This window comes from Larimichthys crocea, chromosome XX, assembly GCF_000972845.2.
Source record: "Larimichthys crocea isolate SSNF chromosome XX, L_crocea_2.0, whole genome shotgun sequence".
Classification (NCBI taxonomy): domain Eukaryota; kingdom Metazoa; phylum Chordata; class Actinopteri; family Sciaenidae; genus Larimichthys; species Larimichthys crocea.
In genome coordinates this window covers 3,413,116-3,425,893 of record NC_040030.1, presented here as the reverse complement: position 1 = coordinate 3,425,893, position 12,778 = coordinate 3,413,116, and the positions used below count along the sequence as shown (strand labels likewise).

General features: G+C 44.3%; 2 protein-coding genes across 5 annotated transcripts; one reads left to right on the top strand and one right to left on the bottom strand.

Moving 5' to 3' along the window:
• Positions 1-191: 191 nt before the first annotated feature.
• foxm1 (forkhead box M1) lies at positions 192-5,268 on the top strand. Of its 4 annotated transcripts, none has more exons than XM_019276855.2 (9): positions 192-412; positions 1,080-1,577; positions 1,659-1,804; positions 2,282-2,473; positions 2,562-2,690; positions 2,879-2,938; positions 3,405-3,453; positions 3,553-3,725; positions 3,942-5,268. In XM_019276855.2, the coding sequence occupies exons 2-9, from the start codon at positions 1,118-1,120 to the stop codon at positions 4,776-4,778; spliced, it is 2,046 nt and encodes a 681-aa protein (XP_019132400.2). In that variant the 5' UTR covers positions 192-412; positions 1,080-1,117; the 3' UTR covers positions 4,779-5,268. The 4 variants fall into 4 exon arrangements, with proteins under 4 accessions (XP_019132400.2, XP_019132401.2, XP_027128173.1 ...); XM_019276856.2 differs by lacking the exon at positions 192-412 and adding an exon at positions 762-945; XM_027272371.1 differs by lacking the exon at positions 192-412 and adding an exon at positions 784-890.
• A 1,035-nt stretch (positions 5,269-6,303) lies between these two features.
• si:ch73-352p4.8 (cystine/glutamate transporter) lies at positions 6,304-10,454 on the bottom strand. Its single transcript, XM_010744535.3, has 13 exons — positions 10,334-10,454; positions 10,023-10,261; positions 8,892-9,018; positions 8,708-8,823; positions 8,466-8,591; positions 8,045-8,144; positions 7,890-7,934; positions 7,653-7,776; positions 7,470-7,573; positions 7,294-7,390; positions 7,040-7,189; positions 6,776-6,953; positions 6,304-6,642 (listed from the first exon to the last, which is right to left on the bottom strand). Exons 2-13 carry the CDS (start codon positions 10,249-10,251, stop codon positions 6,578-6,580), a joined length of 1,461 nt encoding a protein of 486 aa, XP_010742837.3. The 5' UTR covers positions 10,252-10,261; positions 10,334-10,454; the 3' UTR covers positions 6,304-6,577.
• Positions 10,455-12,778: the final 2,324 nt, after the last annotated feature.

Here is a 12,778-nt window from a genome sequence, read left to right as displayed (position 1 = left end):
AGTACTTTTTGTAAATATGTACACTTGTGTTTTCCCTCCTTGACTATTTTTTCGCTGCTGTAAACAAGTGAATTTCCCCGTTGTGGGATAAATAAAGTATTATCTAATCTAAAACTTGCTAAAAAAAAAAAAAAAAAAAAAAGTTTTGAAACCAACACCGACTCCTTGAAACCGACTCGTCCACGAACGACACATCACTGACCCCACACCACGTGACAGAAAGTGACGCAGCGACAGCAGCGCCAAAATTCAAAATCTGACTCCGAGCTGACATGTAAATAACAGCAAATGTAGGAATATCACAGACATTATGACGATTCCTCTTCTTCTGATTCAACAGCGAGTGTTTTGAACTACTAGCAACGAGTCCGGCCGAAGCTTGAATCGCCTGAAATCTCGCAGTAATATGAAGGTTTGTCTTTGTTTGTCCGTTAGTTAGCCCGGTTAGCTGCTAGGAGCTAACTTACATGTAACTGACGTTAAACACACACACAGCTCAACTTCAGCAACACAGCAGTGTGTAATAAATACAAAATATATTTATAAGAGTACAAACTTGTGTTTAATCCGACGCAACGCTCGTTTTAATAATAAAAATATGAACTATTTATCGCTGTGTTAAGCTAATTTAAAGCTATTTTAAAACGCTCTCTGCTCATTTTTCGACTATAATCAAAAAGCCCTGACTGTTTTTGTTTTTTTAAATATATATTTAATTTAATTGGATGTTTGCCAGCGGTTAAACGTTAAACAAACTGTTGTTCTAGAAGGCTGCAGTCGCCAGGGAACAACAACAACAGTAACAACAACAACCAACCGACTTTAGTTTGCTAAATCTGAGCGTTTGCACGGATACAAACCTGAAACACGGAGCTCAAGTTAATTTCCAGGTGTATTATTTAACCTATAGCTCGTCCCCCATCAGGGTTCAGCATATTTCGACAGGTAATGTGTCTTGAATTGAACTTTAAAGCCACACACACACCGTCTGCAAATAGACGTTAATCTGCCGGTAATTCTAGTTGGCGTGATGTTGGACGCTGTTTTCTGTGTTTGAACATGATGCATGTGTTTTGCAGAGTACCAGTGAACACCAAGGAGCGTTTTCAGTGATTTGATGACCATGAGACGGAGCCCGAGGAGACCCCTGATCCTCAGAAGAAGAAAGTTGCCCTTTCAGCAGAATGATGTGCCACCAGCACCAGCACCACCAGCAGCAGCTGAACCCCAAAGCCAGTGCGGTGCATCAGGACTGTCCAAAGAACCGGCTGCCGGTCAGCGTTTCCCAGATGGCATCCGCATCATGGATCACCCTTCCATGTCTGACACTCAGGTGGTCGTCATCCCCAAGACGGCGGACCTTCAGAGTGTCATCGGGGCCCTCACCGCCAAAGGCAAAGAGTACGGCGTCCAGGGGCCCAACAAGTTCATCCTTCTCAGCGAGAACGGCAGCGGGGACAATGGGTCTTTCTGTCGACCCGCTGCTGAAGGGGGTGACGTCTCCACAGTTGGACAACCGGTGGAAACAGACACAATGAACTCTCCGGATGTTAAACCTCTCACTGGAATTAAAGCATGTATGGACTTTTTTTTGTTTTTAAAGAATATACTCCAAGTATAGTTTCAATGTTTGTCTCTAATGTTCCTTGTTTTCTTAGTTAATAAGGATCTGGAATGCGGTCCTTTAGATGAAAGCCTCACCAATATTCAGTGGCTGGGCAGGATGAACACATGTACCTTGGAACCAGATCCCGCCGCGCAGACGTCCAACAAGGAGAACCAGGACTCCAGTTTACAGACACAGGTCAGCTGCTCCTGCATGACTTTCACTTTAACGCCGTCAGTGTGATTTACAGTTAATCAGGAAGATGCAGAAAGGCTGTTGCTCTGCCAGGATTGAAATAATTTCATGAGCAAGAGGCTAAATGAAAGTTTTTATTTTATAGTTTTGTTATTTGCAGATGTGGCTCTTTCCACCTGCTCCTCAGCAGTGAATACAATAGTAGTAGCAGTTACAAAACTGGCATCATCCAGCTGCAAGACCTCGTGAAGTAGCTTGGTTGTAAATTAGAAATTATAAAGGTGTTGAGTTCTTTTTATATCTCTTCATATATGCTGCATAAATCTCAAAGTTGCTCACAAATGATGCAGTTTTTATATCAATAAACCTGCCTGAAGTCAGATTAAACCTGTATTATCCGAGCAATATTTAAATGAATATAAAATAATCTGTTTAACGTGACGTGAATTCAGTCCTCTCCGTCCTTCGTTCCTCGCACAGGCACTAAATACACAAAGTGACGCCGAGGCTGTCCAGCAGCCCATGTCCGAGAGGCCGCCGTACTCCTACATGGCCATGATCCAGTTTGCCATCAACAGCCGCAACAACAGGAGGATGACGCTGAAAGAGATTTACATGTGGATCGAGGACCACTTCCCGTACTTCAGAGAGGTGGCCAAACCTGGATGGAAGGTACTTTTTTAAAACTGGATAATAAACGTTTAATTTGTGGTAACGACGCAGCAGCAGACGGTATCACTTTTTTTTTTTATATCTGCAGAATTCCATCCGCCATAACCTCTCTCTGCACGACATGTTCATCCGTGAGACGTCACCAGATGGTAAGATTTCTTTCTGGACGATCCGACCTGAGGCCAATCGGTGCCTCACTCTGGATCAGGTGTACAAGGTGAGCACAGCTGACTTCCACCTTTTTATAACGAAGGAAGACTTAAGTTTTCGTACGATTAATAATCATTTTGTATATTTGATATCATCATTATCAGCCATGGTGTTTTAGGAGAAATCCCCTGTGCCTAAACAATTCTGACCACATTCCTGATTTCCGTCCCTCTCATTCCACGTCTTTCTCTACAGCCCGGTTGTGACCCAATGACCGCTCCTGTTCCGGTGCCAATGCTTTTATTATCTCACCAAGTAAGATGGATTCACCCTTCTTTTACTTTTCCAGGGACGTCTCGTGTCTGTGCAGTCAGGGAGAAGCCAGAAAAGGGACAGAAAGTCAGAAGATCCACTTTCACTTCGCCTTCTTTATTTATTTATTTTATGTCACCAGACCCTTTGACCCAAAGAGTGCAGCTGCAGCTGGTGATCAGATCTAGGGAAATCATTTTGTTGCAGGAGGAGATCAGTGCAGCAGGGAGGCTGAAGTCACACTGAGAGTCTGTTTTCAGACCACATGCCTTGTCCAACAAGGAATACGTGCACGCATCCGTAATGTGTAGGGACGTCTATGTCAGGTCTAACTTTTGACTTGTGAGTCCTCTAGTTTGCAAACCCTGAAACAATGAAGACTTACCAGAGAGTGTAACAAGGGATGAGAAAGCACAGTAAAAGCACTGAGGCAGTACACTTGACTTTTCTGACGTTTTATTTTTCGCAGCCACAAAAGCGGATGCTTCTAGACACGAGAAAAACACCAACAGGCTCCGGTGAGTTCACAGAAGCAAACAGCAGCCAGAAGTCACGGCACGTTTAGTAATTGTTGTTTTCGTGTTTAAAACTTAGTATTTGTTCTCTTTTCTACACAGAGAGGCGGATGAAACCTCTCCTCCCTCGAACAGATTCCTACTTGGTTCCCATCCAGCTCCCTGTCGCCTCCTCGGTCTATCTGCCGTCCTCATCGGCCCAGTTTCCCCCGTCCTGCTCGCAGCAGAAACAGAACACTTCACGGGGTGCCAAGAGAGTGCGGATAGCTCCAAAGGTACAGACTTTGGCATGCACTGCAGAATCAAAACGTGCACTCTCGATGTTGCCCCTGGTGATTTGAAATGTTACGTTTTTAACCGTCAAAAGTGGCGTTGGCTCAGTTTTGGTTAGGTCTGGCTAGATTTCTTCATGGCAACATAATCAGCTGGTATGTGAGTATGAAGGATACAGTTTCTGGTAGAATTGTAATCTGCACGGTTTTGTCTGACAGGTGACTCAAAGCGAGGCCCCAGCCGTGGTAATGTATCCTCAGAAGAGCAAAGACGTGAAGGACTTCAAGGTGAAGGACGAGCCAGAGTGCGTTCCAATTAAATGCGAGACTCCCAAATCTCTCCCGGAGAGACGAGCCAGCAGCTCTCGGCGCAAGCAGCGCCTCGTTCACTCTCAGCATGAGGAACCTGTCCTCCTCTGCCCTGATAACACTTTCTTTGACTCTGGCGTAGCCTCCGATGCTTCAACTTTCCAGGACGTGCGAGATAATACAGAGCTGGAGGCGCACGAGCAGGACCAGGACCAGGAGCATCGTAGCCCCGATCGGGATTATTCCTTCAAAACCCCCATAAAAAGTAGCAGCAGCCACCTGACCTCCTCCACACCCAGTAAGCCCCCTTCTAATGCCCTACCCGAGCCCTGGAAAGTCACCCCCGTGGGCAAAGGGAGCCAAAACGTTCTGGACTTCAGCCCCATCCGCACGCCAGGCGGACCCGCGGTCACACCGCGACACGACTACACCACCTTCAGCTTCAACAGCACTCCCTTTAAAGACTGGCCTCTGTTCAGCTCCCCCAGAGAGCTCCTCTCCACATCCGCTGCCCCGTTAAGAGCGACCGGACAAACGGACACTCCCAACAGACGCTCCAGCGAGCTGCTGCAGGCGGGAGGAGGCGCCACGCCCGCCAACCGCTCGGTCACAGAGGGCCTCGTGCTCGACACAATGAACGACAGCCTGAGCAAGATACTGGTCGACATCAGCTTCTCCGGTCTGGACGATGAGGACTTTGGCATGGCCAACATCAGCTGGTCCGAGTTTATGCCTCAATTTAAGTAGTGCATTTCATTCACGTCCTCTGTTTTCCAAAACACTAAGTTGGGGAAACCTCAAAAACACAGCAAAGCAGATGCAAACGTTAGAGAACGTTCAAAACAAATAAACTGAACTTCAAAACTTGATGAAATTGTCATATTTAGAGGTGATTTAAGGAGACTGTAGCAACCAGATCCAAAAGGGACATTACTGACATGAACGAACACAGGTAGATACAGCTAACATAATTAGACATATCACCGAGAATATGAAGCATGCTCGTCAACACTGGTTTGTTTTTGCCTGGTGAAAGGACCTGATCAGTTTTTCACCAAAGTAAGATGTTGCAGCACAGACGTACTCGTCCATCCGGCTGCTCTGAATCTTTCATTTGAACCTTTTTTTTGTAGCTTTAATCTACCAAAGTGAGCGTTTGAGTTTCTTTTGCATCTGCTTTGCTTTGTGGATGATTCTGGCTGTCGTTGGGAATAAAAAGTAAAAAAAAAAAAAAAAATGTAATGAATGTCGGGGACGCTTTCATTTTCGTTACCAGGCCAGCTGCTCACTTGTCGTCCCTCACACTGTTTCTCTCTCTCTCTACCTCCGGCGTACTTTCTCACTGGTTCCATCACTTTCTTTTTCTTCCATCCATAAAACTCCACACTCTGTCGTTTCTCCTACCCATTTATATCCATCTGTGCTCTTGAAGGAATCGCCAGAGAAGAGAAATAAGTGTATATGTATGTTAATTTGCACATTTTTAATATATAATTTAGCTTTTATGCAAATGGGAAAGACGATATATTGCCTGATTAAGCCAGTGAGACGCGTCCGCGCGGCCTCCTGGAGTAGACGTATAGGTTGTGAAGCAGGATTTGTTGTTAGCAATAACCAATGGCAAAGTAATACAAATAGCACTAACAGCCGTAGGATTTGTTTGTGTGTACATTCATCGCAGAACTGTCTTCACCTTCTCATCTGTACAGTAATCCTTCATCATCAGTACGCCAGTATCAGCTTAAAGAGCACTTTGTACCTGCAGAGAGGGACTTTTGCACGCAGCGACTCCTCATGTTAATACCATAGTAATATCTTAAAGACAACAAACAAAACACTGAACATTTCGTGTTGTTTTCAATAAAGATGTAAATTGTCTTTTCAGATGGTAAAATGTCAGGTTTGTTTTTTTCTTTGAAGGACGTGGAATGGGATACCCCCCCCAAGAAAATGCCATAAAATAATGTATGGCTTTAATAATTCCTTCACGTTTGTTCGCATGTGTTTATAAGTGAGAGGTTTTGCATCGCAGTGAGTTGATCTGTTTACGAATGGAGGCTGAATGAAAGTGTGAAATGTTGTGTTTATACCAGCGAAACAGTTTGTTCTGTGGTGTTTCTGTGACTGTACAATAAATCTGATGATGTTTGTGCCTCATGCCGCGTGAAGACAACTTTTTTTTGCTCACACCAGCCGTAGTGTTGAAAGACCACACAGCAAAGTTGCCTATTTTTTTTACTTGTATTTAAAATAAAAGCTCAAACTGAGAGTCTCTGATTCAAAAATTTTATTGGTTCTTACAAAACATTGTAAAAAATAATATCTACAATCAGAGCTTTACATTGTTCATATAGAACACTAGTAAAAAGTCCAGTAGCAATAGTTGTTGTCGAATTCTATCGCAGCAGTCAGATACCGGTTTCCAGCATCGTTGGAAGAGTTTAGTGTGTTTTTTCACAGCATCTTAGCGTCAAAACGGACGTGAAACAAAGGACTTTGTGGCATCCAGGAGGTCCGTCAGTAGAAATCTCTGTCCTTTGGGGTCTTCAGTATGTCTGGACTTCTTGTTGAGCCACTTCGAGGAGGATCTGCAGCTGCTTGCTGCAGTAGTCTGTGAACATTGAAGAGAGTTATGAAAGACCAAGTGGGTTTTTTGACCTGGACAACCATCTGGATTCTTGTGTTGAGTGCATTTTCTTGTAAAAGAAGAAGACAAGAGTTTGCAGATTTAAGTCAGGACTTACTGAATATTCGTCTCCATCTACGGGGCAAGCGAAAGCGGTAGACTGTCATGTAGTAAACTGGGATCCCGGTCAGTGTAAGAGCACAGCTCTTCCCTGTGTTCCAGGGGTCCGAGTACAGAGACAGACCCACGATGAAGAAGCAAACCACTGTGAAGGTGACGGCGATGACCAGGGGCACCTTTTGAAACAGAAACAGCAAGATAATACAGTGCTTGGTTGGAGAATGCTGTACCGGCTTTGCACGACAATCACAGACGCACTCACCTTGAAGGGTCTTGGGTGGAGGGGGAAGCGATATCGATGGATGAGCATACCCATGGTTGCCAGGGCGATGAAGAACCAGCGAGAAAAGGAGACGAAGTTGATGAGCTGGTAGATCTCTCCAGTAGTTAACATCAACACCACCAAGGGGTACTGGAAACAGACAATACAATACTAGGAACGAGATCAAGATTCTAGATGATCTATCTATAATCCATCAGATAGATTTGACAGTTCATAGTATGAATAAACTTTACCAGTAACAGCACAGCAGGTAAAGGTGTCTTTCTGCGAACGTGAATCATGGAAAAGATCGGAGGCCAGTGGCCTTCCCTGGCTCCCACAAACAGCATCCTGCAACACAAACGTTATTCTCAGGTGATCTAGAGCGTGCACATATGTGACAATAATGACCTGTCTGTGCACAGATTACCTGGGTGACCCAAAGAAGCCACCGTTAAGAGCTCCAAGGCAGGATAGGGCCACAAGGATGGGAATCACAGAAGACAATCCCTGCAGGGCGCGGTTCGCAAACGTCTGCATGGGATCACAGCGGCGTTTTAACACACAGTACGTTGATTTCTCGTGATCACACTGTTAAATGCAGGGCACTCACCATGGCCACTGCTTCAGACAGCAGCAGCTCGGCGGGGGTCATCATGGTGTAGTAGGCCACATTAACAAGCACATAAAAGATCGTCACCGTCACCATGGAGAAGCTTATCGCCAGTGGGATTGTTCTGACAAGACAGGATACACAACAGGGAGATGTCATCGTGTTTTTAAGGGAATGTGGCCTTTAAAAAATCTAAAAATTTAGATTTATTGGAGAGAAATGTTGGATGTAAAATACCTGTTTGGGTTTATGACTTCTTCTGTGACAAAGTTCAGATAAAACCTAAAAGGAAAGAGGAAAACACAGGTTATCAACAGGTCTAAACAGGTCTGTTAAAGTAACAGCTCTTTTCCGTCATTACTGTATAATTCTGAGACATGGTTCATGCTCACCATCCACCGTAGGCATAAAGGCCATTGTAGAACGCCAGTGGCAACATATCCAGAGTTAATGAGTCCACCTCAAAACCATTCTGGAAATTTTCAGTTTTTCCTGAAGGAAGTAAGAAGAGAGAAGGAGAGAGTGACTGAACAGTATCAACAAATCATCAGATGTCATTTGTCAGGAACAGAGAAGATGCATCAAAGTGTACATAACCCTCAAATAAACATGTCAAGATGAAATATACTGGTGCCAGAAAATCAATAAAATTCATGTATTTGGGATTTTATGAAACACGAACCAATCATAGCTCAGAACCAATCAGAACCCAGTCTTGAACAGTGTGTAGAAATTGTCCAATTCAAAGTAATTAAGACTCAGGAACAGTTGGAAAAGCCACATGTATCTTCAGAACTATGTTTGTCCTCCCACCTTTGGCCAATGCAATGACACCAGGGATGATGATGAGCACCAGAGCAAACATCTTAATGAAAGTCAAGGTGACTTGAGTGCGAGACGCCATGGTCACGCTCCAGCAGTTGACTGCTACGACAAAGGCTGCGGAGAGACAAAGACAAACAACAAGTAAAAGAAAAGTTTCTCACACTACACGGTCATACAGAGGAGTATCATGGTGTTTTAGTCAGAATGAGATAGATATAAAAACTACTTACTTACTCCGAGGAGGCTGACCAGTTTAATCAACGCCATGGGAGCAGGACAGGGTGCAAAGAACGGCTCCACCACGTAGCGGCCGAAAGCCAGGGACACATAGGAAGCAACAGCTGGCCTGGAAAAAACACGCTTGTTATGTGGTGTGATGAATAAGTCAACTGGGACAAAATGAGACTAACCAACCTGATGAATAAGAATTCAACCCAGAGTCGTAAGAAGGCAGGCAGCGGGCCCAGCGTCTCCAGCAGGTAAGTGTAGTGTCCACCTGATTTTGTAAAACTGGTGCCCAGCTCAGCATAGCACAGGGCGCCTAAAGGAACAGAGGTTTATAAGAGATAGACAGGGTTGTAGTTATGAAAATCATAGTTTGTTTTTGCCATGCTGCATGCATTCATGTCAGACCAATACAACACTCCCATCAGCATCACCTCAAGTCTGTTAAGATACAGATGCTGCTCGCACAGCTGTAGACACTTTGTCTGCTTATTGTGTCGTAATAAATTCCAGAATGATTTGCAGCAATATTGGGCGAGGCTGGTTGGATGTATGGAGTACATTTACATTTGAGTGATTTATTGTTACATTTAATGACATAATATATGGACAGATTTCCTCATAGAAGACACAGAAAACACATTTGAAAAGAAGTAACATAATGTGGCATTCATTCTATAACATGCTGTTTTTAATGCAGCACCGTCTATTCTCTAAATAATTCAATGATATTTTGAACCATAGATGGTGAAATCTGCAGATTATTTTCAATTTCGTTTGAACGTGAAGGTTAAGAAACATTATTCTCAAATTGTTGCACTTGCATTTTCCAGCACAGTCTTTCACAGTCCTCCACATCTTTACCTATATTGAATCTCTCTGGAATGCTGTTGTTTTTTTATACCCAGTCATGTTCTTACATGCGTGTGAATGTGTATGAATGCCTAGATCATAAAACTGATGAGCAGATGGCACCTTGCATCAGATGTTTCCTTTTAACATTTCACAACTTTTCGAGTCTTTTCTCGCCACTGTCCAAGTGTGCTCCTGTGATCTAATTCAAAATCGTTTTCCAAAAACATTAAAACGTCCCAGTTTAAACGTATGATGACTTCTCTTTGTGCTTCTTTAAATAAAACACAGGATTTCAATGTGTTGCACAACGTCACATTTTGTCTCTGTTTCACACAGCATGCCAACTTTTTTGGAAACTCTGTTGTATTTCTTCATTTTTTATTAATAGATTTTCAAAATAAATATGCAAAGATCAGTTCAATTAACACATTCATTCATTCGATTGAACCTTTAAAAACATCTTACCAAAGAGAGAGAGGACCCCACACAGTGCCCACACCAGCAGAGAGAGCCCCACGCTGCCGCTGTTCATCAGGACTCCCTTGGGCGCGATGAAGATCCCGCTGCCCACCACTGTGCCGATGATGAAGGACACGGCAGGCAGCAGGCCGATCTCCCTGCGAAGGTGCACCACCTCCTCGTCTGTCTTCGTCTTCTCGCCATCCTCCTCTTTCTTCATCCGTGTCCCATCCATTTACCTCAAACTGATCACACACTTAGTTGTTGGAGGTTTGCATCCACGGTGTATTTTAGTCCTGCAAACTTCAAGTTCTTACCTCTATTTGATTGTTTCTCAGTGACAAAAACAGTTCTTCTGGACATACATTTGCAGCAGTTTAGTAAAATGTGCTCAGAGCTGTGGTAGGAAGAGACATGGGTCATAACAGGGCCCCTACTTCCTCCCCCTAAATGATCCTGCATGTTTTTTCTCGCTCATTGGTTCTTAGCCTCTCCGCCCAGCCTGAACAGGGAACAAAGCCAGCACTCTTCCAAGCTTCAGAAAATAATTGCCGCGGTTTAAACAGTTTAGAGGCTTGACACTTTGCTGCATTGTGTGTGTGCTCTTGCATGTGTGCACAGCATGCACAGAGGGGCTCTGGAAAAAAGGATCAGGACGTCGTAGAGCCAGCTGCACAGACTGCAGGAGGTCTACTTTCAATAACAACAGACATCCATCTAGTCCCATCCAAAGCTCTGCTTCACAACGTGTACGTGGTTTGGTGTTGAACTGCCTCATTTAAGTAACTCAGCTTTCACTAACACGAGGCTTCAGCTGAACCACAGCAGCCCGTCACTGAGGCCACTCTATTAGTTTCTCCTCATTTTACACTCGGCTGACCACTCTGTGGACGTCAGCTTCACTTCATCAGCGATAGCTCTGCTTGTTAAAATTCCTCCACGCACAGTACGCACACAACAAGAGGTTTATTTGCTCTAGATTCATCTGGAAAGCTAGATGTGGAAGATGTATTTTATGGAAATCATGTGTCCGGGATTTAGGCAAAACAGGATCATGTGATGTTTTGCTTAAAGATTATGAGCTGAGAGATGCAGAAATTCCAGTGTCCAAGTTAAACTCTGAGTTTAGAGCTTTGATTTTTCACATCAGACAAAAGTTGTTGCTTCACATACATGGTGAGATATGTAATCTTGTTGGTTACATGTTCTCCTTGTGCATATCTAGTCTTGACTATGCTTATCAAATTCTACTAGACAAGACAATATGTAGAGATTTGCCAACTATGCACTGAACGCTGCTTCCCCCCAAGCACACCCCAGGGTAGAAGAGGACGCCGGCCACCACAGACGGGTGAAACATCTGCAGATGTTGAAGGACCCCAGTCTTCTCAGGAAGTAGAGACGGCTCTGCCCTTTCCTGTGGAGTGTGTCCACATCTGAGGTCAACGTCTTATTAAAACAGACTCAGACAACTTGACTGATGGTGTTATGTTGGGCGGCTGTGGCTCAGAGGTAGAGCGGGTTGTCCACTGATCAGAGGATCGGCGGTTTGATCCCTGGTTTGACTCCCTCTAGTCTGCATGTCAAAGTGTCCTTGGGCAAGATACTGAACCCCAAATTGCTCCTGAAGGCTGTGCCATTGGTGTGTGAATGAATGGTTAGCTCCTCAAACTGAGCATTGTACAGATGTTGAATCATCCCTGATGTTCTCTTTGTTTCACCAGCAGAGGGAACTAAACCATTGGACTTTCTACTTACCCAAAGCTGCATGCACTTTATTGTCTTTCCAGAAGATGGCGACATCATCTCACACTAGATATCAAAGATTCTCACTTACTTATTACCTATCTGTTCCAGGTAAGGCCCTGGGACATCTTGAGCATCTTGAGGTCTGAATTTAGCCCCTCTCTCAGTGGGTAACCACACACACACACATACACACTCAACCGCCCCAGGAGATGTGAGCACCAATTCCCCTGTTGTTTTCCACATGACCTCCCAAGATCCTTGCCAAGTCAAGTGGAGACCAGACCAGCTTCATCTCACATGTCCTGATGTTTCCCATGAGCCATTTGCAGGAGGGCCCCCCCGAGGTTTTTCCATCTTGTAACTCACTGTTTGTAAAATTGAGGACAAAATGAGGATTTCCCTCAGTAGTCATCCCAAAGGAGAACATGCATAGGAATGATCATGTTAATCACAGATTCACCACACATTTAGTGCGTATACAACAACAGCTAAAATCTGAACATAACGGCTCTCTTATTACAATGAGACGTGACATGTGACGTGACATGAAAACACCTTGTTGGGAATCTATCGTAAGATAAAACACCCTGACGGGTTATTAATAGTCATCTCTCTCCTTATGGATTATCCCTCTCGAGGTGAAGAAGAAGAAGCGTCCTCCTCCATACTGTCCTCATGGACACATTGCCCTTGGCAACAGGATGAGGTCTGTGCAGGCACAGAACAAGTCTCAGCGTCGTGGATCTCCCAATTACAAGCCCTATTATCACATATAATGTGTGCATGTGTGTGTGTGCCCCCGTCCCGGGAATTAATTAACCCTCACACACTATATACCATTATAGCACACATATGCATGAACAGCACTCCGGAGAGCACTCAGTGATATGGAAACACCCATAAAACAAACACTCCTATACACACACGTGCACATCAGGTGTAAACAAGCTCTCCTCTTGTAGAGAGGGTGATTAAATGCTACGGTTAAAGAGTGTGATTTAGATTGTTTCTGC

Bases quoted from the DNA above. Each gene is read 5' to 3' on its own strand.
- si:ch73-352p4.8 (XM_010744535.3), bottom strand. From the start codon at position 10,251: ATGGATGGGACACGGATGAAGAAAGAGGAGGATGGCGAGAAGACGAAG. The intron at 8,824-8,891 runs GTTGGTTAGTCT...TGTTTTTTCCAG, and splicing joins GTTGAATTCTTATTCATCAG to GCCAGCTGTTGCTTCCTATG. The intron at 6,643-6,775 runs GTAAGTCCTGAC...CAATGTTCACAG, and splicing joins TAGATGGAGACGAATATTCA to ACTACTGCAGCAAGCAGCTG.
- foxm1 (XM_019276855.2), top strand. From the start codon at position 1,118: ATGACCATGAGACGGAGCCCGAGGAGACCCCTGATCCTCAGAAGAAGA. The intron at 1,805-2,281 runs GTCAGCTGCTCC...TTCCTCGCACAG, and splicing joins ACTCCAGTTTACAGACACAG to GCACTAAATACACAAAGTGA. The intron at 3,454-3,552 runs GTGAGTTCACAG...TTTTCTACACAG, and splicing joins AAAAACACCAACAGGCTCCG to AGAGGCGGATGAAACCTCTC.